We start from the raw sequence: 27,468 nt of genomic DNA, 5'->3' as shown, positions 1-27,468 counted from the left end.
TATATACATTTGTATGAGAGGTTTTTATAAAAACGGTCTGAAAGGAGTTGCATTTAAGTATAATTGGCTTTAGAAAATGCACATGACGATAATGTTTTGTTTATCCTGTGATATATTACTACAAATAAATATATTCTACTTATCTATATTAGAATGTCTATAAATATATAATCTTAAGTGAACTTCGTAAGTACTGGGGAAACAAACATCCTGTTAAAAGGAAGCTTGAAAATTTACTTATATGAGTCTTTGTTTAAAATGAAACTGAGAGTTGGAAAGTTTCTTACATACATGTAAAGTGCAAACCACTTGTTTACAATGTTCACAAGTAGACAACACCCAACAAACTTCACTATGAAGCCAGATTTATCATTTGATCATTTTGAACATACATGTATGCAATTTCACATTGTCAATTCTATTTTTATGTCAGATTCATTTTAATATATGTTGAGCGTGTCTTACAATATCAGTGCAAACCACTAGCTTACAATGTACAAAAGTAGACAACACCCTAAAACTTCACTATGATGCCAGATCTATCATTTGTTCATTTTGAACACATGCAATATCACATTGTCAATTCAATTCTTAAGTCAAGTTCATTTTAATATATGTTGAGCGTATGTGATAATATATCTTCATGGTATTATGTTATTCCGAGCAAAAGTGTTATTCTTTTCATAACAGACATTTAATGTGGTTATAAGAATTTTCCACTCAATAAGTAATTTCAACAAACATTATTTCCAGCATGTAAATCTTTACAAAGAAAACAGAAATGGGAATCAGTTTCAATGAGTGTTTAAAAAGATAAAAAAAAAATGTGGTCTTTAAACAACCAGGCAAAACAGAAATAAACCCTCGTCAAAATGTTTTATAATTTAAAATTTTCTTCAGTGATCCTCAGTCGTCGATGCTTTCAAATAGTGTGTATTCATCCACTGTACAGTCGATAGATTGTCAAAATCTACTTTAACAATGTTAGTTAACTTAAATAGACGTATTTACACTTGTATGCAAATTTGTCCGCCATTACGTAAAATCACACAGGTTCCCGTAAACTTTGACATCATAATTTAAAATATTTGACGTCACAATTTAAAAGTGATTGTTGCTTGACGTCAAAAGGTGATTCGGAGTCGATCTAAGGTCATTTGGAGGCAAGATACAGCTAAATACCAAAAGTGTAAATACGTTTATTCCCTCATGCAAAGCTGTAATCCTTAGTCGAGTCTTAACAGTAGAGTTTGTTTTTGTCCAAGAAAATAAAGTGTTTGATAACAATTTTAAATGCATAGGGCCAAGAAATATAAATGAAAAACATAAAGATAATTTGTACCTGATGACGTCACAATTACGTCATAATATGTACTGTTTTCACAAAAACAATGAAAAATACAGAATTAATGCAGTTTTCCATCTTTAATTCCGTTGTGGAAACATCATGCGCAGCCGAAGAACAACTAAATAATTGAACAGAAACTTTTTTATAACTATTGGCATAATGACACCAAATATAAATGTGTTTCTTAGGTGCGCACATACTTTTTCAAACTAAAATATACTTAAAATTTGGGGAAAAAACAAGGTAATCACGAATTTTAACAAAATGTGCAAATAAGGTCATGATTTGTTTTTTTTAGTATCTCATACCTTAGTCAAGTTTTCACTAATTAAAGAATATGTATGATAAGTTTTAAATTTGCAGTAAGTTTGGGCCAAATAAGGGCCGTGTTGCCTCTACTCCTTTCAAACACAACTTAAACATCGTTTTTGACGTTGAGAATAGTCTGCATCCATATATAGACAAAGAGCTGTTTTAATTGCATAATTGAAACTATACAGTTCATTTTCAAATATATCGAATGCAAATGTTTTATGTAACGTATGTGTACGTAATGGAATTATATACACTATGTTTACATAATAATTCTTCCGTAAAGTACTTATTGCATCCACTTGTGTAGTTGTGTTGCTTTAGTATGGACATAATTATATGAAAGTTAAGGGTAAGAATTTATATATATTTATATTTATCCATAGTAAACTATATTGTGTCTTATGTACTATCTTTTTGTCTCTTTGTTTTGATTTTTTTAATTTTTGGCCATAGTGTTGTCAGTTTATTTTCGATTAATGGGTTTGACTGTCCCTCTGGTATCTTTCGTTCCTCTTTTGAAATATTATGATTTTTTTTGTATGCAGATTTTGTAAGCTGGCATGGCAATGAAAGTGTGTACAAGAGAAGTAAGTTACACCATTTGATAAGTTTATATTTATATAAGAAAGCCAACTGAACTTCTTATAATATGTAATGGACAAATGTTTCACACTGAATATGAACATTGTGAAGAACGTTTTTAATTACTAAACTTGAGAATGGAAATGGAGAATGTGTCAAAGAGGCAACAACCCGACCATAAAGCAGACAACAGCAGAAGGTCACCAACAGGTCTTCAATGCAGCAAGAAATTCCCACACCCGGCGGCGTTCTTCAGGTGGCCCCTAAAAAAATATATATACTGTTCAGTGATAATGGGCTATTTTGCATATCTAGAGGTCTACAGGCGCATAACACGTACCCTATAGTGTTTTTACCCTTTTATTAAATAAAAATTGATGACATGCCTTGTTCCGTATACAGTTAAAATAAGTTATATCGCAATCACAAGGTACAAGTAATCAACGATAAATGACAGTGTAAACATCATCTCCAAATAAGCTAAAGAAAGGAAAATTTGAAAAGCCCAGTTTTAGGTGGGGATGTTACTCAGTCAGTGTTTGATGTTGTGTTTTGCATACTGTAGTTTGTCTTTTGATCTTTTTTTATTTAATGACATGACGTTGTCAGTTAATTACTTTAGTACCATTTTATTGATTGAATGTCCCCTTGGTTGATTTCACTTCTCTTTAATTTGACATACTGTATTTGTAAAGGCTTGTCAGTAAAAATAAAACACTGGAAGACGCACACAAAAGTCAAAGGATATATACGTTAAGATTGAAAGCGTGAAAAAAAAGTTTCGGGGTATCCTGTGCGAAATAAAATCGTCGTTTTAGTTTTGATGAATTTTATATATTTGTGTCTACAGTAGTTACACTTACTTTTAGTTATGACTTCCGTAGCGACGTTATAATACCAGACTGATTTCTTCTTAAAGATATTTCATGAGACTGTATTGCTTCATTTATGCAACAAAATGCTAATTCTTATGACCAATCAAACATATACCAAATACGTCCGTTCTATTACAGGTATATAATTTAGTATGAATACAAATAGTGAAAGACCGAGCAACCAAGGTGTATCAGAAAATGGAAACATTCATGGAACGAGAAAAGGAACGTATTGGGAAAAATATGGAGTTAAACGTTTTCCATATCGTGGGAGACGACGATTCACTCCAAATCTACATCGACATTTTGACGGTCAAGTTATTATAACAAACGATGTATTTGGCCTCACAATTCAGCAATTTGAACGGACATTTAGAGCCTGTTTGGAAAGAAGAAAACAAAATTCTCAATGGATACTTAATTTAAGATATCCTGTGAAATCTTCCAACAAATACCTTGAATATCTGGAAATTTGTACAGATCATATTGAAGGTAAATTGATATAATTTATTGGAAAGTAGGCAATGCTACAAATATTAAACAGTAACGTAAAGGGATGATATCTATATATTAAAAAAACACACTCATTAAATATGCTTGTACTACTTTGACACCAATTGCAACATTCATCATGTGCAGCATCAGCCACACAATATAATGATACACACGGATCTGTAATACAGTAATGATCCGTCTGGGGATAGACTCAATGAATCGACATATATACCTGTTCAGCTCACCCGGCATAAATAGGTCAAATTCAATTATCTCATCCCCCTACGTTCGTTATCGTCCGATAACTTTTACAAAAAGCTTTTCTGAAACTACTTGGTCACAAATTTAAACAAACTCGGTCGTAATCATTATTGGGATTGATTGTTCGTTATGGAATATCTAGACCAGTTCACAGATAGCGATGAAACGTTAACAATATAACATCATTAGTTCCTCAAACATCACACCACTTAATGGGACTGATAACTTATACGGTGTGTCATTCGTCCGGCTAGCGGGACGAATAGTTAAAAATATCTATTCCTCCGGCCATTCGTCTGCGGATGCGCAAATCTTCAGTATAAATAAATGTGTCATGTGACGCGGAAAGTATCCCGGGTGAGGTGTCGGATAACACACGCGGTGTCGGATAACCTGATAACATACGAGCGCATGCAATGGACGTTTTGAGAATTGGAGATCGTGATTTATATTCAAAGATGTCAAAAAGAAAACAAGAGAGAATGGGATTGCTTTAAACAAATGTCTATAGAAGTTATTCCAGAACAATAGATTACACATTTTAACTGTGAGGAATAAGCCTGAAACCAAATTGAAATTGATGATTTACCAACCCCCTCCCCCTCCCCAACATTTGCCTTATGGAGGCAAAAGGCATTCGGAAGACATAATACATCAAACTTGCTTGGATGCATTATTTTCAAGTTATACAACAACGGAGTTTTATGAATATACTGATTTGCCTGGACTTGGGATAAGACATCAGGGTTGGGGTATCCCCCCTTTTTCTGTTGTATCTAATATACATTTGTTTTTAGAAAAAATCTTATCGAAAACACAATCTTACTTTTGGGGACAAGTTACACCTGCCTGCCCTTTTTCTCTGATGTCCTATGAATTAAAAATCGCCGGACAATTTAAAAAAAAGAATCGTGCATAATCATACGAGGACCTTACTTTAACCAAACTTCACAGAAACAATAAATTCAGGATATTTTGGAATCATAGATGAAGCCCATTATGATTGGCCCGACTATTTACCTTACAGGAAATTCATATGCAGAACAATAAAAAAAGAGAATCATTATTGCCCCCCCCCCTTTTCCTACCTAAATTTCTTTAGGTTGCATATTTGTAAATATTGACAATGCAACGGCTAAAACTGCACCACTTTTCTATGGAGTTCTGAAAAAAATACTTTCAACGTTTATATGTCCTGAACTTCTCAGAGTTTAAACTTACACTAATTTTCTTAACAACCCCTACCTCGAATAAAATGTTACCACAGATTTCAATGTAAACAATATGTGTTTATTTACTGGTAACATTCCTAAGTTCTGTCTCTGCGATATGGAACACAGAGAGCATAACTGGGAACCAGTATGTAAACAAAACGAATTTTCCATGAATGTTCAATTCCTCCCCAAAAGAGGAGTCTTTTTCAGAAACAGTTGTATTTACAAGTGTAAGCTAAAGAATATTAGAATTAACAAGATCTGAATCATATAACAGTGTAGGTTTTTTTTTTATTAGAAAAAGTTCTTTTTCTTAAAGCGATGTAAGAAAATATATTTTAAAATAAATCATGTAATCATACGTTTTTTGATTGAGTTAAGTCTGCCAATTGATATTTTATCGTATGTTTTTCTATGTTGTGATGTTATGCTATTGTTTCAGAAAAAGGGATAAGGTTTGGGCCCATTAAAACGTTTAATCCCGCTGCAAATGTTTGCACCTGTCCTAAGTCAGGAATCTGATGTACAGTAGTTGTCGTTTGTTTATGTAATATATACGTGTTTCTCGTTTCTCGTTTTGTTTATATAGATTAGACCGTTGGTTTTCCCGTTTGAATGGTTTTACACTAGTAATTTTGGGGCCCTTTATAGCTTGTTGTTCGGTGTGAGCCAAGGCTCCGTGTTGAAGGCCGTACTTTAACCTATAATGGTTTAATTTTTAAATTGTTATTTGGATGGAGAGTTGTCTCATTGGCACTCACACCACATCTTCCTATATCTATTTATTCAAAACCTTCAAAACACGATGTTATACCTTCATCATTCTATTTTTGTCCGGACAAATAGCGAAAAATCGTAAAAATTTTGTCCGGCTTGCCGGATGAATAGACATTTTTTACTATTTGTCCGGCTAGCCGAATGAATAACCACTGCCTAACTTATATGTAGGAACATACGCAACACACGGCGAGTGCTTTATGTTCTTCTTCTTCTTCTTCTTCTTCTTGGGCAGGATCTGCTCACACTTCTGGAATACCTGAGATCAGCCCGGTTTTAAATTGGGGTTCGTGCTGCTCGGTCTTCGTTTTGATGTTGAAACTTGTCTTTTTGTCGTGTTTCGTTTTTATCAACATTTGGCGTGGTCAGTTTACCTTCGATTGTTTGGATATTCCTTTAGTATATTCTCTCTTAATTTCTGTAGCCATACCCTTAGGGTATTTAGGTATAGCAATATTTTCAATGGTAGTCGTCAGCTTTAAAAACCTTAGCAAAGTAACAGTTCAGATTCAAAGTGGATATGCATGTTTCATTTTGCATGGAGATTATGTGAACCAGATTTAATAAAACTGCAAATAGTGTTTTTTTTTAATTTGAATAAATTCAGGTGCATTTCTTAAACAAGTAACATTCAAAATTACCTATACAAGTAATGTTGAAAACATGGCTTTTTAACATATTACTTATATTTGTAACTTTTCTAAATATTATTCTTATAGGTGTTCAGCTATACAGATTTTACTAGCTTTAACAAATTTTCGCAGTCATCTGGTTATATTCTCCATGGAATATGAAATCTAATCTTTCTGAAACACTAATTGCCTTTCGGACGCACTTATCTTTCATATCGACGCTTTTGGGTCAAAGATTGGTCTCTTGCATGGAACTATTAAAATATCATTTTCCTCAACAATCTTGAACATGTTAAAGGTAGATAGATATAAACAGATAAAAACTTGTGAATTAATCAAGACTTGAAGTTATTTATAATTTGTAACCCACAACAATAACATATGTTCCTTAAATAAGTGTTATTACGAATTCTTTCAAAGATGCATAAAATAACGTATTCAAGTTATATTTTTGTCTTTTTTTTTAAAGTAACTCTTAATCTCTATACTCCTCTTAAATCTAATAAATTCTTCATTTTATGATAGAAAGATCCTTTAAAAATTCATAAAAACTACATTAAGTCCATGCTTTTATTAAAATTTAAAATAACTATATTGAGTAATTTTATATTTTCTTAATACAAAAATTACCTAGTATATAAGTAACTAAAAAAACGTTCTTGTTTAAGTGAATGTATACAGCAAGAAATAACGTTTTTTACTCAATTCATGTTCATTTGATAAATATGAGTTATTTTTCAATAAAAAATTCATAAGTTTTTAGGATACTTATAAAATACAGAAATTACAAGTTATTTAACAAAAAAACAATTTGTGTTTATCTTTTTAAACTAAAAAAGTTATGTCTTTTTTCGGAAGGGAAAATACGGCCACAGATCCGAATTTTGAGCAAATATACAAAATTTCGACCTCATTTAACTCAAAAGTAGCGCATGAATGTATATTTTTTATTACATATTTGATTTAATCAAGCAAAAAATGTGTCTATATAGAGATTTTCATCAAACTGTAAATACGGGGATCAAAACTGTATCTTATGCCCTTAAAAACCACGAAATAACTCTTCCGTAGGGGAGGGGGTCCATAGAGGACCTGTTGCAATGCAACATGTCTACGTGTATCAAACAACCCGTAGTTGTACAGTTGTGAATTAACACCAATTCCCAGCTGTAAGGGCCAAAAAAGTCCCACACTTCAACTGTCTCAAAAATGAATGTAACCATTTATCTTTGAAACATAGCAGCTTACCATTATATTTTAAAATTCATTACAAAAATATCCATATACTCTTTTTTATCTTTTAGGTAATGTGCTCTGGCCCGAAATAAATGTTAATAATGAATACCTGTATGCACAGCTTGTTCAAATTGTCGGAAAAGAAAGAGACATACGCGTTAGACAACGGTTATTTCTACTTAAAGATATAATAGATTGTATAATTGACACTATTAAGTTACAACATATCACCAGTGGAAGTTTATCTGAAGGACTTGATTTACCCGGCAGTGACTTTGATATAATGCTTGTAATTGGTGTTGTAGAAGTGATTAATATGGCGGAAAATATAAAATGTTCACGAAAATATACAACGCTGATGATGGAAACAGACCCTTTGTATCCAGGGTTCACAAGACTGAAGTTAGCTGCAGACGACTATCATTCTTCTTATCGTTTAATCAAAGATTCTTTAGTACCGTGTTTGCAAACGAACATTAATGTTTTTTATGTATCAACCTTTAAATTCGTTCAAAATATTCAACAAATAACGGAGTCAGTTGAAACGTTACAACACGGTCCATGTTTATCGGATTTATATGAGAACATGGACTTTGCGTATTGTCTCTGTTGTAAATCGTTCCCATACAATGCACGCAATTGGGTCAATCGTCATAGGAAACATTGGCCACCTAATGAAGTAATTGATACAATTGTGAAGAACGGCTGTTTGTTGGTACCTATTGGACCTAAAACAATGACAAACGATGACTTGTTGTGGAGGTTATCTTTTTCTGTGGCAGAAAAACAACTGGTTCATTCTTTTAATTATACTCAACTATTATGTTACGGCCTTCTGAAATTAACATTGAAACACATCATCAACAAAAAACCTGGTGTAAAGGATTTGCTATGCTCCTACTTTCTAAAAACAACGCTATTCTGGGTATCAGAGAAAGTGTCTATCGAAACATTTCAGTTAGCTAACGTATTTAACTGCTTTTTCTTGTGTTTAGATACATTAAGATCGTTCGTTAACAATTGCTACTGTCCAAACTACTTTATACCTGAACAAAATATGTTTCAAGGAAAGGTCAATATCAGAAATAATAAGAGATTGCTAAGTATCATTCACGGTATTGAACGTGGCGGAACAGCTGGACTGATATCTAATTTTTTGTCCGAAGGTGCTATTTTAGATTGTCTAGCACCAACTTTTAAATGCGAGTCTTCTACGCAGTTAGATTTTTTCTTTTATAAATATATCTGTGAATTAAGCTCTCAAACGCATATAAATAACTGTTACCGAGGAATGATTGTTGCTAAATCGTTCCTTCAGAGTGAATCGTCTATTTTTGTACAGGATATATGTAAATGGTGGATCGACAGTCTCAATCATTTCGTGGTGCAACTACTTCCTCGTCCAATTTGGGGACAGAATGTCAAAAATAAACAAAATCGTTACCATAAACATTTACTGCAAAGTTTGCAAACAGATGCTGTGACTGGTTGGCTGTTATACGCTTCGTTCTATTACGTCATTGGACAATACAAAGTTACACTCCGAATTACAGATTATGTTTTATCAAAGTGTACACATGATAAGTTATATATAGGCTTTTCAACTTTTCCCCAAGATATAATAAATAACTATGCGAAAAATATTTGTACAAAAAACGTAACACTTAACGAAAAGGCGAAATTGGCGACTATAAATCATTTCACATACTTGGAACGTTCTTCTTTAATACCTGCGGAGCTAAGCCTGGAGGTGGAAAATAATGAATTATATGTACCTCCTGTTGTTTTAGCTCATTGTCTCAGAGTTCTTTGTTTCCATCATCTCGGTGAAACCTTCAATACACTACAAGCGTTGCAGGGTTTAAACTTAACTGTTAGAGAAAAATATTTCATTTCAAACTGTCTACTTTCTGAAACATTAACAATTCTCGGTGTGTGCTGTGAGGTATATGGTGATATTGATTCAGCTTATGTGTGCTACGATAAAGTTTCACGTGTTCTTGTAGGGACTAATAATACAGCAGAAATTAGAAAAAAAGAACTCTTGAAAAGACGAAATGGTAGACTCTAAAAATAGTCGTTAATGGAAGTTTGGTTTAATGCACATTTTGAATGAATTTGTTTTCTGTTCATCTAAAATAATTTTATCTATTCATACATTATCGTTGCTTATTTCAACGAGATTGTTTTTCACGCTTCAGCTGGTACGGTGAAAGTGAGAAAAGCAATCGAGACGAGATGACCAATGATAATCCGTGCATTTCTTTATTAATTATGAAGACGTAGTTAATGTCCTTGAAAACAGCACGTGTGTCCTTAGTTACGAGAACTTTCCTATATATATATAATATTTATTTTATCCTCAATTAAACGTAAACTATCTTTTCTTTTGATATTTTCAAAGCATTTTCAAAAAGCTACCTCCTCGTATCTTATTTTACAATTCTATCATCTAGTTAAGTTTTAAATCACATAATAATGTTTGTACTGTATTATTCATTATTATTCAAACAAAATGTGTCTTGATGCAACCTGACATACAATATATGTATACTACGTTTTGGCAAAATATGAACATTTTTTGTTAATGTAGACTCACATACCACTTTAAATATTATATTGAAGTGAAAAAAGCTATTTTGTTTAACACTATTTTATTATGAAACTATGCAATCTTCGAGATAAGTAAATCAATTATAATAAACTTTACATTTTAAAATGAGTGGTTTTTTTTTAAATGATGACTGCACGAAATTCATATTAGCCGATAACATATATTGTGCTGATCCACGTGTGTCAATCATCAATAAATCGAGAGAAATAACAGTGGAAGAATACCTAACGGTGGTCAATCATTGCGACCGGATAGTAAAAGTTTACATAACGGGGGTCAATAATTGTGATCAGATCGTGAACGATCGGGTATCGTATCGTCAATGTAATTAATTAAAGTTCTACTTCAAAATCTGTTAAAATCTGTTGTATTTTCAAATCGCGGAACAAATCTGAAAAAAGTATTATCATGATTATGGCTGTCACAATTATTCAACTTTCTCAATACTAAGCAATAAGATAAATAAAATATTCAGTGCTTTATGAGAAACCTCAAAAGGCGAAACGCGTATCTTTGGGGTAAATAAAAATAGAATACGTTTTGTACCTTTAATGACTACATTCCAATATATCTGAAATGATATATTCCAAACTGAATCTTTGGTGTGACAGATAATACCGAAAAATAAAAGCGTTGTTCTTCTTTGATGAATACGTTCATCGTGTTTGTCAAAACACTTATTGTTGATGACTTTTCATTAAAATTGACAGCAAAATATCAGGCAACGCATTATCTCAATAGTAAAAGACGTGATCAGTCTGACACAGGACGCGCGTGCTTACCTGTAACACTAAAGAATCGATTTGCGATTTTAACTTTGATTTACCTGAACAAAATAGAATTTGCAGTATTTACCTATACTAGTCCTATACCTGTAATCTGAAGGGAAAAAAAGAATATAGATTCCGTTTTTTGTCAGCGCATTATATTGTTTGCTTATTTAAATATTATGGCTGTCTACGTTCGCGCGAAGCCATTGGTAATATTTATTTAGGCATCACGTAGGATCCAACCGTGAAAATATCAAGTACTTTTAAACATTATATTTACCAGTACTCTTTTGAAGCATTTTGATATAAAAAAAATTAAAAAGATAACTCCAGCACTTTTAGAATAAGAAAAGTTCTATAACTCTCATAAATGGTCGAAGCAAAATGATGGTATAATATGATGCAGTATACATAATGACAAACAATAATATAAGTAGGAGATAATTAAAAGTTATTTCAAAATGTGTTGTAACAGTTGTAATAAATACTCCTGGACCAACAAATGGTCAAAGTCCAATAACTCCCTTAACAATAGTCAAATCAAAATGGCGATAAGTGGTGGCAAATAATGGTAGCAATTGTAAGAGCTTTCTGACAAATAATCTTAGAGGAGTTGCATTCACAAGGTGTAATTGTCAACATATTTCCCCATAAATAGTCAAAGTATCTCAAATCCCATCGAGAATAATAAAAACAAATGATAATATGATTTGGTAAACTACACATGATGGACACCAACCCTCCTATATATGAGAGGTTTTTATAAAACGGTCTGAAAGGAGTTGCATATAAGTATAATTGGCTTTTGAAAATGCACATGACGATAATGTTTGTTTTTATCTTGTGAAATTTCACTACAAATAAATATATTTTACTTATCTATATTAGAATGTCTATAAATATATAATCTTATGTGAACTTAACTGTTCAATTTCATTCAGGTATCGCTGATCAAATGTATTCGTTCATAGTGTATTAATTTACGTTTTTTGATTGAGTTAAGGCTGCCAATTGATATTTTATCGTGTGGTTTTCTATGTTGTGATGTTATGATATTGTTTCAGAAAAAGGGAGAAGGTTTGGATCCATTAAAACGTTTAATCCCGCTGCCAATGTTTGCACCTGTCCTAAGTCAGGAATCTGATGAACAGTAGTTGTCGTTTGTGTATTTAATATATACGTGCTTCTCGTTTCTCGTTTTTTTTTTTATATAGATAAGACCGTTGGTTTTGCCGTGTTGAAGGCCGTACATAGACCTATAATGGTTTACTTTTTGGAAATTGTTATTTTGATGGAGAGTTGTCTCATTGGCACTCTAACACCACATCTTCCTATATCTATTCGCAAGTACCGGGGGAAAAAACATCCTGTTAAAAGGAAGCTTGAAAATTTACTTATATGAGTCTTTGTTTAAAATGAAACTGAGAGTTGGAAAGTTTCTTACATACATGTAAAGTGCAAACCACTTGATTACAATGTTCACAAGTAGACAACACCCTTCAAACTTCACTATGATGCCAGATCTATCATTTGTTCATTTTGAACATACATGTATGCAATATCACATTGTCAATTCTATTTTTATGTCAAATTCATTTTAATATATGTTGAGCGTGTCTTACAATATCAGTGCAAACCACTAGCTTACAATGTACAAAAGTAGACAACACCCTAAAACTTCACTATGATGCCAGATCTATCATTTGTTCATTTTGAACACATGCAATTCCACATTGTCAATTCAATTTTTAAGTCAAATTCATTTTAAGACATATTGAACGTATGTGAAAACATCTTCATGGTTTTATTTTATTTCTAGCAAAAGTGTCATTCTTTTCATAACAGATATAATGTAGACATTAGAATTTCCACTCAATAAGCAAATTCAACAAACATTATTTCCAGCATGTAAATCTTTACAAAGAAAACAGAAATAGAAATTAGTTTCATTGCGTGATTAAATAGATAAAAATTGTGTTCTTTATACAACCAGGCAAAACAAAAATAAACCCTCCTCAAAATGTTTTATAATTTAAAATTTTCTTCAGCGATCTTCAGTCGTCGATGCTTTCAAATGGTATGTATTCATCCACTGTACAGTCGATAGATTGTAAAAATCTACTGTTACAATGTTAGTTAATTTAAATTCCCTCATGCAAAGTTCGATTCCTTAGTCGAGTCTTAACAGTGGATTTTGTTTTTGCCCAAGAAAATAAAGTGTTTCATAACAATTTTAAATTGGCACATAATGTTTAGAAATGCATAGGGCCAAAAAATATAAATGAAAAACATAAAGAAAATTTGTATCTGATGACGTCACAATTACGTCATAATATGTACTGTTTTCACAAAAACGATGAAAAATACAGAATGTATGCAGTTTTCTATCTTTATTTCCGTTGTGGAAACATCATGCGCAGCCGAAAAACAACAAAAAAATACAACAGAAACTTTATTATATCTATTTGCATAATCACACCAAATATAAATGTGTTTCTTAGGTGCGCACATACTTTTTTAATCTAAAATATACTTAAAATTTGGTGAAAAAAAGGTAACCACGAATTTTAACAAAATATGCAAATAAGTTCGTGGTTTGTTTTTCTTAGTTCCTCATACCTTAGTCAAGTTTTCAGTAATTAAAGAATATGTATGATAAGTTTTAAATTTGCAGTAACTTTTTGGCCAAATAAGGGCCGTATTGCCTATACTTCTTTCAAACACAAATTAAACACCGTTTTTGACGTTGAAAATAATCTGCATCCATATATAGACAAAGAGTTGTTTTAATTGCATAACCGAAACTATACAGTTCATTTTCAAATATATCGAATGAAAATCTATTATTACGTAACGGAATTATATACAAGTGCTATGTTTACATAATAATTCTTCCGTAAAGTATTAATTGCATCCACTCGTTAAGTTGCTTTAGTATGGACATCATTATATGAAAGTTAAGGGTAAGAATTTATATATATATATATTTATATTTATCCATAATAAACTATGTTGTATCTTGTGTACTTTTGTTTGTCTCTTTAGTTTTTTTTTTTAAATTAGCTAAAGTGTAAGAAGTAAGTTGCACCATTTGATCAGTTTATATTTATATAAGAAAAGCCCACTAAACTTCCTATAATTAATGAATTGCTGTTATATATTTTGAATTTATTGAACCATGATCATAAAGCGAGGCGGATTATGTTAAATGTGAAGAGTCAAAAATTAATTTTATGGTTCAATGAATTCAAAATAAATTATTGCCATTCATTTTAAATAAATTTCTATCAAAAATAAGGCTCAGAGATATATATTAATACGAAGAACAACGTACACAGATGTTTGCGTATGCATACACAACGTAACAGTGGGTGTGTCTCCATAAAATTGATAACATTGAAAATAAAGCTAATTCTTTTAACGAATCAGAAGACAGTAAATACACCAAATTTATTCATTATGTAACTGACAAATGTTTCACACAGAATATGAACATTGTGAAGAACGTTTAATTTCTAAAATTGAGAATGGAAATGGGGAATGGATCAAAGAGACAACAACTCGACCATATATCGGACAACAGGAGGGGGTCACCAACAGGACTTCAATGCAGCGAGAAACTCCCACATCCGGAGGCATCCTTCAGCTGTCCCCTAAACAAATATATACTAGTTCAGTGATAATGGACTAGTTTGCATATATAGAGGACTACAGGTGCATAACACGTACCCTATACGTGTTTTGCGCCTTTTATTAAATAAAAGTTGATGACATGCCTTGTTCCGTATACAGTAAAGTTAAGTTATATCGCAATTACCAGGTACAAGTAATCATTGATAAATGACAGTGTAAACAAGTTCTCCAAATAAGCTACAGATTGAAAATTGAAAAACCTTAGTTTTAGGTTGGGATGTTACCAAGTCGAGGTTCGATGTTGTGTTTTGCATAATGTTGTTTGTCTTTTTTCTTTTATTTAATGACATGCATGGCGTTGTCAGTTAATTTTCATTTTATTGATTGGATGTCCCCTTGCTATCTTTCGCATCTGTTTTTTTGGCATATTGTAACTCAAAACACAGGACGATGCATACAAAAGCAAATAATAAATAAGTTAAGATTGAAACCGTGAAATAAATTGTTTTGGGGTTTCATGTGCCAAAAAAAAATTCGTTGATTTAGTTTTTACGAATTTTTGTACATGTATATGTCTACATCAATTGCACTTTCCTCCAGTTAAGACTTACGTAATGACGTTATATTACCATTCTTTAAGATATACTATACTGTTTTACTTCATTTATGCAACAAAATGTTAATTTTTATGACCAATCATGCATATACCTTATACTTCCGTTCTTTTGGGGACAAATTGAACATTCATGGAAAATTATTTTTGTTTACATACTGGTTTCCAGTTATGCTCTCTGTGTTCCATATCGCAGATACAGAGCTTGGGAATGTTACCAGTAAATAAACACGTGCATATTGTAATATCACACCGTTTTTGACGTTGAAAATAATCTGCATCCATATATAGACAAAGAGTTGTTTTAATTGCATAACCGAAACTATACAGTTCATTTTCAAATATATCGAATGAAAATCTATTATTACGTAACGGAATTATATACAAGTGCTATGTTTACATAATAATTCTTCCGTAAAGTATCAATTGCATCCACTCGTTGAGTTGCTTTAGTATGGACATCATTATATGAAAGTTAAGGGTAAGAATTTATATATATATATATTTATATTTATCCATAATAAACTATGTTGTATCTTGTGTACTTTTGTTTGTCTCTTTAGTTTGTTTTTTTTAAATTAGCCAAAGTGTAAGTAGTAAGTTGCACCATTTGATCAGTTTATATTTATATAAGAAAAGCCCACTAAACTTCCTATAATTAATGAATTGCTGTTATATATTTTGAATTTATTGAACCATGATCATAAAGCGAGGCGGATTATGTTAAATGTGAAGAGTCAAAAATTAATTTTATGGTTCAATGAATTCAAAATAAATTATTGCCATTCATTTTAAATAAATTTCTATCAAAAGTAAGGCTCAGAGATATATATTAATACGAAGAACAACGTACACAGATGTTTGCGTATGCATACACAACGTAACAGTGGGTGTGTCTCCATAAAATTGATAACATTGAAAATAAAGCTAATTCTTTTAACGAATCAGAAGACAGTAAATACACCAAATTTATTCATTATGTAACTGACAAATGTTTCACACAGAATATGAACATTGTGAAGAACGTTTAATTTCTAAAATTGAGAATGGAAATGGGGAATGGATCAAAGAGACAACAACTCGACCATATATCGGACAACAGGAGGGGGTCACCAACAGGACTTCAATGCAGCGAGAAACTCCCGCATCCGGAGGCATCCTTCAGCTGTCCCCTAAACAAATATATACTAGTTCAGTGATAATGGACTAGTTTGCATATATAGAGGACTATAGGTGCATAACACGTACCCTATACGTGTTTTGCGCCTTTTATTAAATAAAAGTTGATGACATGCCTTGTTCCGCATACAGTAAAATTAAGTTATATCGCAATTACCAGGTACAAGTAATCAATGATAAATGACAGTGTAAACAAGTTCTCCAAATAAGCTACGGAATGAAAATTGAAAAACCTTAGTTTTAGGTTAGGATGTTACCAAGTCGAGGTTCGATGTTGTGTTTTGCATAATGTTGTTTATTGAACCATGATCATAAAGCGAAGCGGATTATGTTAAATGTGAAGAGTCAAAAATTAATTTTATGGTTCAATGAATTCAAAATAAATTATTGCCATTCATTTTAAATAAATTTCTATCAAAAATAAGGCTCAAAGATATATATTAATACGAAGAACAACGTACAATTCTTTTATTTTTTATATCGAATCCAAAAAAGTTAAAAAGCCAAAAAAATTACGAAGTTGAAGAGCATTGAGGACCAAAATTCCAAAAAAGTTTTGCCAAATACAGCTAAGGTATATCATTTTTTCTTTTATTTAATGACATGCATGGCGTTGTCAGTTAATTTTCATTTTATTGATTGGATGTCCCCTTGCTATCTTTCGCATCTGTTTTTTGGCATATTGTAACTCAAAACACAGGACGATGCATACAAAAGCAAATAATAAATAAGTTAAGATTGAAACCGTGAAATAAATTGTTTTTGGGTTTCATGTGCCAAAAAAAAATTCGTTGATTTAGTTTTTACGAATTTTTGTACATGTATACGTCTACATTAATTGCACTTTCCTCCAGTTAAGACTTACGTAATGACGTTATATTACCATTCTTTAAGATAAACTATAATGTTTTACTTCATTTATGCAACAAAATGTTAATTTTTATGACCAATCATGCATATACCTTATACTTCCGTTCTTTTGGGGACAAATTGAACATTCATGGAAAATTATTTTTGTTTACATACTGGTTTCCAGTTATGCTCTCTGTGTTCCATATCGCAGATACAGAGCTTGGGAATGTTACCAGTAAATAAACACGTGCATATTGTAATATCACACCGTTTTTGACGTTGAAAATATTCTGCATCCATATATAGACAAAGAGTTGTTTTAATTGCATAACCGAAACTATACAGTTCATTTTCAAATATATCGAATGAAAATCTATTATTACGTAACGGAATTATATACAAGTGCTATGTTTACATAATAATTCTTCCGTAAAGTATCAATTGCATCCACTCGTTGAGTTGCTTTAGTATGGACATCATTATATGAAAGTTAAGGGTAAGAATTTATATATATATATTTATATTTATCCATAATAAACTATGTTGTATCTTGTGTACTTTTGTTTGTCTCTTAATTTATTTTTTTTAAATTAGCTAAAGTGTAAGAAGTAAGTTGCACCATTTGATCAGTTTATATTTATATAAGAAAAGCCCACTAAACTTCCTATAATTAATGAATTGCTGTTATATATTTTGAATTTATTGAACCATGATTATAAAGCGAAGCGGATTATGTTAAATGTGAAGAGTCAAAAATTAATTTTATGGTTCAATAAATTCAAAATAAATTATTGCCATTCATTTTAAATAAATTTCTATAAAAAATAAGGCTCAAAGATATATATTAATACGAATAACAACGTACAAAGATGTTTGCGTATGCATACACAACGTAACAGTGGGCGTGTCTCCATAAAAATTGATAACATTGAAAATAAAGCTAATTCTAATTCTTTTAACGAATCAGAAGACAGTAAATACACCAAATTTATTCATTATGTAACTGACAAATGTTTCACACAGAATATGAACATTGTGAAGAACGTTTAATTTCTAAAATTGAGAACGGAAATGGGGAATGGATCAAAGAGACAACAACTCGACCATATATCGGACAACAGGAGGGGGTCACCAACAGGACTTCAATGCAGCGAGAAACTCCCGCATCCGGAGGCATCCTTCAGCTGTCCCCTAAACAAATATATACTAGTTCAGTGATAATGGACTAGTTTGCATATATAGAGGACTACAGGTGCATAACACGTACCCTATACGTGTTTTGCGCCTTTTATTAAATAAAAGTTGATGACATGCCTTGTTCCGTATACAGTAAAATTAAGTTATATCGCAATTACCAGGTACAAGTAATCATTGATAAATGACAGTGTAAACAAGTTCTCCAAATAAGCTACAGATTGAAAATTTAAAAACCTTAGTTTTAGGTTGGGATGTTACCAAAACGAGGTTCGATGTTGTGTTTTGCATAATGTTGTTTGTCTTTTTTCTTTTATTTAATGACATGCATGGCGTTGTCAGTTAATTGTCATTTTATTGATTGGATGTCCCCTTGCTATCTTTCGCATCTGTTTTTTTGGCATATTGTAACTCAAAATACAGGACGATGCATACAAAAACAAATAATATATAAATTAAGATTGAAACCGTGAAATAAATTGTTTCGGGGTTTCATGTGCCAAAAAAAATTCGTTGATTTAGTTTTTATGAATTTTTGTACATGTATATGTCTACATTAATTGCACTTTCCTCCAGTTAAGACTTACGTAATGACGTTATATTACCATTCTTTAAGATAAACTATACTGTTTTACTTCATTTATGCAACAAAATGTTAATTTTTATGACCAATCATGCATATACCTTATACTTCCGTTCTATTACAGCTATTTCATTATGGATATAATTATTGAAAGAACGAGCAACCAAGGTGTACCGGAAAATGGAAATGTTCATGGAATGAGAAATGTTCATGGAATGAGGAAAGTAACATATTGGGAAAAATATGGAGTTAAACGTTTTTCATACCGTGGGAGAAGAAGGTTCACTCCAATTCTCAATCAACATTTTGACGGTCAAATTAGTATAACAAACGATGTATTTGGCCTCACTATTCAGCAATTTGAACGGACATTTAGAGCCTGTTTGGAAAGAAGAAAACAAAATTCTCAATGGATCCTTAATTTAAGATATCCTGTGAAATCTTCTAACAAATACCTTGAATATTTGGAAAATTGTACAAGTCAGATTGAAGGTAAATTGATATGATTTATTAGAAAGTAAGCAATGCTACAAATATTAAACAGTAACTTAAAAGAGTGTTATTTATAAAATAAAATATTGAATATGCTTGTACTGCTTTCACACCAATTGCAACATTCACCATGTGCAGCATCAACCACATAATATTATGATAATCACGGATCTGTTATACAGTACTGATCCGTTTGGGGATAGACTCGATGAATCGACATATATACCTGTTCAGCTCACCCGGCACAAATAGGTCAAATTCAATTGGCTCATCACTCTACGTTCGTTATCGTCCGTTAACTTTTACAAAAAGCTTTTCTCAAACTACTTGGTCACAAATTTAAACAAACTCGGTCGTAATCATTATTGGGATTGATTGTTCGTTATGGAATATCTAGACCAGTTTACAGATAGCGATGAAACGTTAACAATTTAACGTCGTACCGACCCATCATTAGTTCCTCAAACATCACACCACTTAATGAGACTGATAACTTATACGGTGTGTCATTCGTCCGGCTAGCGGGACAAATAGTTAAAAGTCTCTATTCGTCCGGCCATTCGTCTGCGGATGCGCAAATCTTCAGTATAAATAAATGTGTCATGTGACGCGGAAAGTATCCCGGGTGAGGTGTCGGATAACACACGCGGTGTCGGATAACACACGCGGTGTCGGATAACCTGATAACATACGCGCGCATGCATTGGACGTTTTGAGAATTGGAGATCGTGATTTATATTCAAAGATGTCAAAAAGAAAACAAGAGAGAATGGGATTGCTTTAAACAAATGTCTATAGAAGTGATTCCAGAACAATAGATTATACATTTTAATTGTGAGGAATAAGCCTGAAATCAAAGTGAAATTGATGATTGACCAACCACCCCTCCCCCACCCCAACATTTGCCTTATTGAGGTAAAAGGCATTCGGAAGAAATAATATATCAAACTTGCTTGGATGCATTATTTTCAAGTTATACAACAACGGAGTTCTATGAACATACTGATATGCCTGGACTTGGGAAAATACACCAGGGTTGGGGTATCCCCCCTTTTTCTGTAGTATCTGATATACATTTTTTTTTTAGAAAAATCTTATCGAAAACACAATCTTACTTTTGGGGACAGGTTACACGTGCCTGTCCTTTTCTCTGATGTCCTATGAATTAAAAATCGCCGGACAATTTAAAAAAAAGAATCGTGCATAATCATACGAGGACCTTACTTTAACCAAACTTCACAGAAACAATAAATTTAGGATATTTTGGAATCATAGATGAAGCCCATTATGATTGGCCCGACTATTTACCTTACAGGAAATTCATAGGAAGAACAACAAAAAAGAGAATTATGTTTGTCCTCCCCCTTTTCCTACCTAAATTCCTTTAGGTTGCATTTCTGTAAATGTTGACAATGCAACGGCTAAAACTGTACCCCTTTTACTATGGAGTTTTGAATAAAATCTTATCCTATAATTGAAAGTTCATTTGCACCACAATTTTTTTCAAAGGTCAAAATATAGCGCTGTGCGGCATACTTTCAACGTTTATATGTTCTGAACTTCTCAGAGTTTATCTTACACTAATTTTCTTAACAACCCCTACCTCGAATGAAAGGTTACCACAGATTTCAATGTAAACAATATGCACGTGTTTATTTATTGGTAACATTCCCAAGTTCTGTCTCTGCGATATGGAACACAGAGGGCATAATTGATAACCAGTATGTAAACAAAATTAATTTTCCATGAATGTTCAATTTCTCCCAAAAAGAGGAGTTTTTTTTTCAGAAACAGCTGTATTTACAAGTGTAAGCTATAGAATATTAGAATTAACAAGATCTGACTCATAAAACAGTGTATTTTATTTTATTAGAAAAAGTTCTTTTTCGTATAGCAATGTAAGACAATATATTTTAAAATAACTCATGCTTTATTTAAAACCTTCAAAACACGATGTTATACCTTCATCATTATATTTTTGTCCGGACAAATAGCGAAAAATCGTAAAAATGCTTTTTGTCCGGCTTGCCGGATGAAAAGACATTTTTGACTATTTGTCCGGCTAACCGAACGAATAACCACTGCCTAACTTATATATAGGGACAAACGCAACACACGACGAGTGCTTTATATTGGGCAGGATCTGCTCACACTTCTGGAATAGCTGAGATCAGTCCGGTTTTAAATTGGGGTTCGTGCTGCTCGGTCTTCGTTTTGATGTTGAAACTTGTCTTTTTGTCGTATTTCGTTTTTATCAACATTTGGCGTGGTCAGTTTACCTTCGATTGTTTGGATATTACTTTAGTATATTCTCTCTTAATTTCTGTAGCCATACCCTTAGGGTATTTAGGTATAGCAATATTTTCAATGGTAGTCGTCAGCTGTAAAACCCTTATCAAAGTAACAGTTCAGATTCAAAGTGGATATGCATGTCTTTTTGACAGTGCGGGATGATTTCGCATTCACATTTGTTCAGAATGGAGATGTCACATCCGTTGTCTTCTATTGAGGGAGTGCTACGCTTTCCAACATTAAGGGCATACTATACAGTTACATGAGAGGTAATGACTTTGCTAACGTTAAATGTTATTTTCGCGACGTCAAACTCTTACATATCGGGAAAGATGCATTTTTCGACTGATTTTTATCATTCATACTGATTTAATTTGAAAACGAGTGTATGGACCCTCATTTGGTAAAACAACATTTTAAATGTTTCATTTTGCATGGAGATTATGTGAACCAAATTTGATAAAACTGTAAATAGTGCAGTTTTTTTAATTTGAATAAATTCAGGTGTTTTTCTTAAACAAGTAACATTTAAAACTACCTATACAAGTAATGTTGAAAACAAGGCTATTTAAAATATTACTTGTAACTTTTCTAAATATTATTCTTATAGGTGTCCAGTTAAACAGATTTTACTAGCTTTAACACATTTTCGCAGTCATCTGGTTATATTTCCCATGAAATATTAAATCTAATCTTTCTGAAACACTAATTGCCTTTCGGACGCACTTATCTTTCATATCGACGCTTTTGGGTCAACGATTGGTCTCTTGCATGGGACTACTAAAATATCATTTTCCTCAACAATCTTGACGGTAGACAGATATAAATAGATAGAAACTTGTGAATTGATTAAGACTTGAAGTTATTTATAATTTGTAACCCACAACAATAACATTTGTTCCTTAAATAAGTGTTATTATTGTATAGCAATATAATATTTCCCACAGAAAGTAACCAAAAGTTAGCGTGCAATAAATTCCAATATTGCACTAGTGCAATAAATCTTCAAAATTCATGACGTCATCAACGACAAAATTGTAGTTTAAAACAAGTTTTACCTTCAAATATTATATTGCTATACAATAAAAGGGTTATTGCATGAAGATTGGGGAATATTGCCCTCGTAGAACATATATTGCACTCGCAAGCTCGTGCAATTTAAAATTCTACTCGGGACAATATTCCCCAATATTCATGCAATAACCCTATATTACTAATTCTTTCAAAGATGCATAAAATAACTTATTCAAGTAATATTTTTGTTTTTATTTTTTGAGTAACTCTTAATCTCTATACTCCTCTTAAATCTAATAAATTCTTCATTTTATGATAGAAAAATCCTTTGAAAATTCATAAAAACTACATTAAGTCCATGCTTTTATTGAAATTTAAAATAACTATATTGAGTAATTTTATATTTTTTTAATACAAAAATTACCTATATAAGTAACTAAAAAAATTTCTTCTTTAAGTAAATGTATACAGCAACAAATTACGTGTTTTACTCAATTCATGTTCATTTGATAAATATGAGTTATTTTTCAATAAAAAAATCATAAGTTTTTAGGATACTTATAAGATACAGAAATTACAAGTTATTTAACAAAAACCAATTTGTGTTTATCTTTTTAAACCAAAAAAGTTATGTTTTTTTTCGAAAGGGAAAATACGGCCACAGATCCGAATTTTGAGCAAATTTTAAAAATTTCGACCTCATTTAACTCAAAAGTAGCACATGCATGTATATTTTTTATTACATATTTGATTTAATCAAGCAAACAATGTGCCTATATAGAGATTTTCATCAAACTGTAAATACGGGGATCAAAACTGTATCTTATGCCCTTAAAAATCACGAAACATCTCTTCCGTAGGGGAGGGGGTCCACAGAGGACCTGTTGCAATGCAACATGTGTACGTGTATCAAACAACCCGTAGTTGTACAGTTGTGAATAAACACGAATTCCCTGTAAGGGCCAAAAAAGTCCCACACTTCAACTGTCTCAAAAATGAATGTAACCATTATCTTTGAAACATAGCAGTTTACCATTATATGTTAAAATTCATTACAAAAATATCCATATATTCTTTTTTATCTTTTAGGTAATGTGCTCTGGCCCGAAATAAATGTTAATAATGAATACCTGTATGCACAGCTTGTTCAAATTGTCGGAAAAGAAAGAGACATACGCGTTAGACAACGGTTATTTCTACTTAAAGATATAATAGCATGTATAATTGGCACTTCTAAGTTACAACATATCACCAGTGGAAGCATATCTGAAGGACTTGATCTACCCGGCAGTGATCTTGATATAATGTTTGTAATTGGTGATGTAGAAGTGGTAAATAGGGCAGAAAATATAAATTTTTCACGAAAGTATACAAAACTGGTGATGGAAACAGACCCCTTGTATCCAGGCTTCACAAGATTGAAGTTAGCTGCAGATGATTATCATTATTCTTTTCGTTTGATCAAAGATTCTCTAGTACAACGTTTGCAAACCAACACAAATGTTTTTTATGTATCAACCTATAAATTCGTTCAAAACATTCAACAAATATCGGAGTCAGTTGAAACGTTATTACACGGTCCATGCTTATCGGATTTATATGAGACCATGGACTTTGCTTATTGTCTCCGTTGTAAATCGTTCCCATACAATGCAAGCAATTGGGTAAATCGTCATAGGGAACATTGGCCACCTAATGAAGTAATTGATACAATTGTGAAGAACGGCTGTTTGTTGGTACCTGTTGGACCTAAAGCAATGACAAACGATCAATTATTTTGGAGGTTATCTTTTTCTGTGGCAGAAAAACAACTGGTTCATTCGTTTAATTATACGCAATTATTATGTTACGGCCTTCTTAAATTAACATTGAAGCACATCATTAACAAAAAACCTGGTGTAAAGGATTTGTTATGCTCCTACTTTCTAAAAACAACGCTATTCTGGGTATCAGAGAAAGTGTCTATCGAGACATTTCAGTTGCCTAACATATTTAACAGTTTTTTCTTGTGTTTAGATACATTAAGATCGTTTGTTAACAATTGCTACTGTCCCAACTATTTTATACCTGAACAAAATATGTTTCAAGGAAAGGTCAATATGAGAAATAATAAGAGATTGCTAAGTATCATTCACGGTATTGAACGTGGCGGTACAGCTGGACTGATATCTAATTTTTTGTCCGAAGGTGCTATTGTAGATTGTCTAGCACCAACTTTCAATTGCGAGTCTTCTACGCAGTTAGATTTTTTCTTTTATAAATATATCTCTGGATTTAGGCCTCAAACGCATATAAATAACTGTTACCGAGGAATGATTACTGCTAAATCGTTCCTTCAGAGTGAATCGTCTATCTTTGTACAGGATGTCTGTAAATGGTGGATCGACAGTCTCAATCATTTTGTGGTGCAACTACTTCCTCGTCCATTTTGGGGACAGAATGTCAAAAATAAACAAAATCGTTATCATAAACATTTACTGTCAAGTTTACAGACAGATGCTGTGAATGGTTGGCTGTTATACGCTTCGTTTTATTACGTCATTGGACAATACAAAGTTACACTCAGAATTACAGATTATGTTTTATCAAAATGTACACATGATAAGTTATATTTAGGCTTTTTAACTTTTCCCCAAAATATAATAAATAACTATGCGAAAAATATTTGTACAAAAAACGTAACACTTAACGAAAAGGCGAATTTGGCGACTATAAATCATTTCACATACTTGAAACGTTCTTCTTTAATACCTGCGGAGCTCAGCCTGGAGGTGGAAAATAATGAATTATATGTACCTCCTGTTGTTTTAGCTCATTGTCTCAGAGTTCTTTGTTTCCATCATCTCGGTGAAACCTTCAATACACTACAAGCGTTGCAGGATTTAAACTTAACTGTTAGAGAAAAATATTTCATTACAAGCAATCTAGCATCTGAAACATTAACAATTCTCGGTGTGTGCTGTGAGGTATATGGTGATATTGATTCAGCTTATGTGTGCTACGATAAAGTTTCAAGTGTTCTTGTTGGGACTAATCATACAGCAGAAATTAGAAAAAAAGACCTCTTGAAAAGACGAAATGTTAGACCCTAAAAATAGTCGTTCTGTTAATGGATGTTTGCTTTAATGTACATTTTGAATGTATTTGTTTTCTGTACATCTGAAACAATTTTATCTATTTATAGATTTTCGTTGGTTACGGTACGGCGAAAGTGAGAAAAGCAATCGAGTTGAGATGACTAATGATAATTAGTGTATCGCTATATTATCTATGAAGACGTTGTTAAGTTCCCTGAGTTTCTTTAGTTTCTAGCGTTGATTTTTATATCACTCGACTCTGTTTTCACATCACTGGACTCTGCTAAATATGAAAATTATCAGTCAGCAAAATCAAAAGAAAAATTTAAAACAGCGTTAATGTTTTTTTATTCTATGTTTGATAAATCACTACTAAAAATACTTAATTGTAACATATAGATATAGGAAGATGTGGTATGCGTGTCAATGAGAAAACTCTCCATCCAAGTAACAATTTTCAAAAGTAAACCACTATAGATCAAGGTACGGCCTTCAACACAGAGCCTTAGCTCACACACAACAAGCTATAACTATAACTATAAGGACAAAAAACAAATACTATTGGAAAACCATTCAAACGGGAAAACCGTATACTTAACTGACAGTTCTGACTAAAAGTGAAGTGCGCTAATTTTTATTTTATCTTATTTCACCTTTCATAGACGACAAATATAAAATTGAGAATGGAAATGGGGAATGTGTCAAAGAGACAACAACCCGACCAAATAAAAAAACAACAGCAGAAGGTCACCAACAGGTTTTCAATGTAGCGAGAAATTCCCGCACCCGGAGGCGTCCTTCAGCTCGCCCCTACACAAATATACACTAGTTCAGTGATAATGAACGCCATACTAATTTCCAAATTGTACACAAGAAACTAAAATTAAAATAATAATAGACTAACAAAGGCCAGAGGCTCCTGACTTGGAACAGGCGCAAAAAATGCGGCGGGGTAAAACCTGTTTGTTTGTGAGATCTCAACCCTCCCCCTATACCTCTAACCAATGTAGAAAAGTAAACGCATAACAATACGCACATTAAAATTCAGTTCAAGAGAAGTCCGAGTCTGATGTCAGAAGATGTAACCAAAGAAAATAAACAAAATGACAATAACACATAAATAACAACAGACTACTAGCAGTTAACTGACATGCCAGCTCCAGACTTCAATTAAACTGACTGAAAGATTATGATTTTATCATATGAACATCCGCCACAATCCTTCCCGTTAGGGGTTTAGTACCATACCATCATAACATATATGAGAAGAACATAACCGATGTCATACCAACAACTGTTTTTTTTAATAAATGTGTTTAGTTCTGACGCAAAGACCTTATCAGTGACTCAATATTAACGCCAAAATATGCAATCTTTAATGACTTGACAACAGTATCGTAATTATATCACTTCTTAATAA

The 27,468-nt window shown here is 32.3% G+C and overlaps 2 protein-coding genes across 3 annotated transcripts; both read left to right on the top strand.

The window, feature by feature from the left end:
• Positions 1–1,915: 1,915 nt before the first annotated feature.
• Positions 1,916–10,410, top strand: LOC134690630 (uncharacterized). The gene is made up of 3 exons (XM_063550606.1): positions 1,916–2,012; positions 3,259–3,612; positions 7,804–10,410. The coding sequence occupies exons 2-3, from the start codon at positions 3,273–3,275 to the stop codon at positions 9,804–9,806; spliced, it is 2,343 nt and encodes a 780-aa protein (XP_063406676.1). The 5' UTR covers positions 1,916–2,012; positions 3,259–3,272; the 3' UTR covers positions 9,807–10,410.
• Positions 10,411–13,945: 3,535 nt separating this feature from the next.
• On the top strand, positions 13,946–27,211 carry LOC134690629 (uncharacterized). 2 transcript variants are annotated; one of them, XM_063550604.1, is made up of 3 exons: positions 13,946–14,082; positions 19,298–19,665; positions 24,061–27,211. In XM_063550604.1, the coding sequence occupies exons 2-3, from the start codon at positions 19,308–19,310 to the stop codon at positions 26,061–26,063; spliced, it is 2,361 nt and encodes a 786-aa protein (XP_063406674.1). In that variant the 5' UTR covers positions 13,946–14,082; positions 19,298–19,307; the 3' UTR covers positions 26,064–27,211. The 2 variants fall into 2 exon arrangements, with proteins under 2 accessions (XP_063406674.1, XP_063406675.1); XM_063550605.1 differs by lacking the exon at positions 13,946–14,082 and adding an exon at positions 17,788–17,892 and having other exon boundaries at positions 24,061–27,210.
• The last annotated feature ends 257 nt before the right edge of the window (positions 27,212–27,468 follow it).

Source organism: Mytilus trossulus, chromosome 11 (assembly GCF_036588685.1).
Source record: "Mytilus trossulus isolate FHL-02 chromosome 11, PNRI_Mtr1.1.1.hap1, whole genome shotgun sequence".
Taxonomy (NCBI): Eukaryota; Metazoa; Mollusca; class Bivalvia; order Mytilida; family Mytilidae; genus Mytilus; species Mytilus trossulus.
Note: the sequence above shows the minus strand (reverse complement) of the source record. Positions and strands in the feature narration are given on the sequence as shown.

Coding starts and splice junctions, on each gene's coding strand:
- LOC134690630 (XM_063550606.1), top strand. CDS start 3,273: ATGAATACAAATAGTGAAAGACCGAGCAACCAAGGTGTATCAGAAAAT. Junction 3,613..7,803: donor TTGTACAGATCATATTGAAG/GTAAATTGATAT, acceptor TTTATCTTTTAG/GTAATGTGCTCTGGCCCGAA.
- LOC134690629 (XM_063550604.1), top strand. CDS start 19,308: ATGGATATAATTATTGAAAGAACGAGCAACCAAGGTGTACCGGAAAAT. Junction 19,666..24,060: donor TTGTACAAGTCAGATTGAAG/GTAAATTGATAT, acceptor TTTATCTTTTAG/GTAATGTGCTCTGGCCCGAA.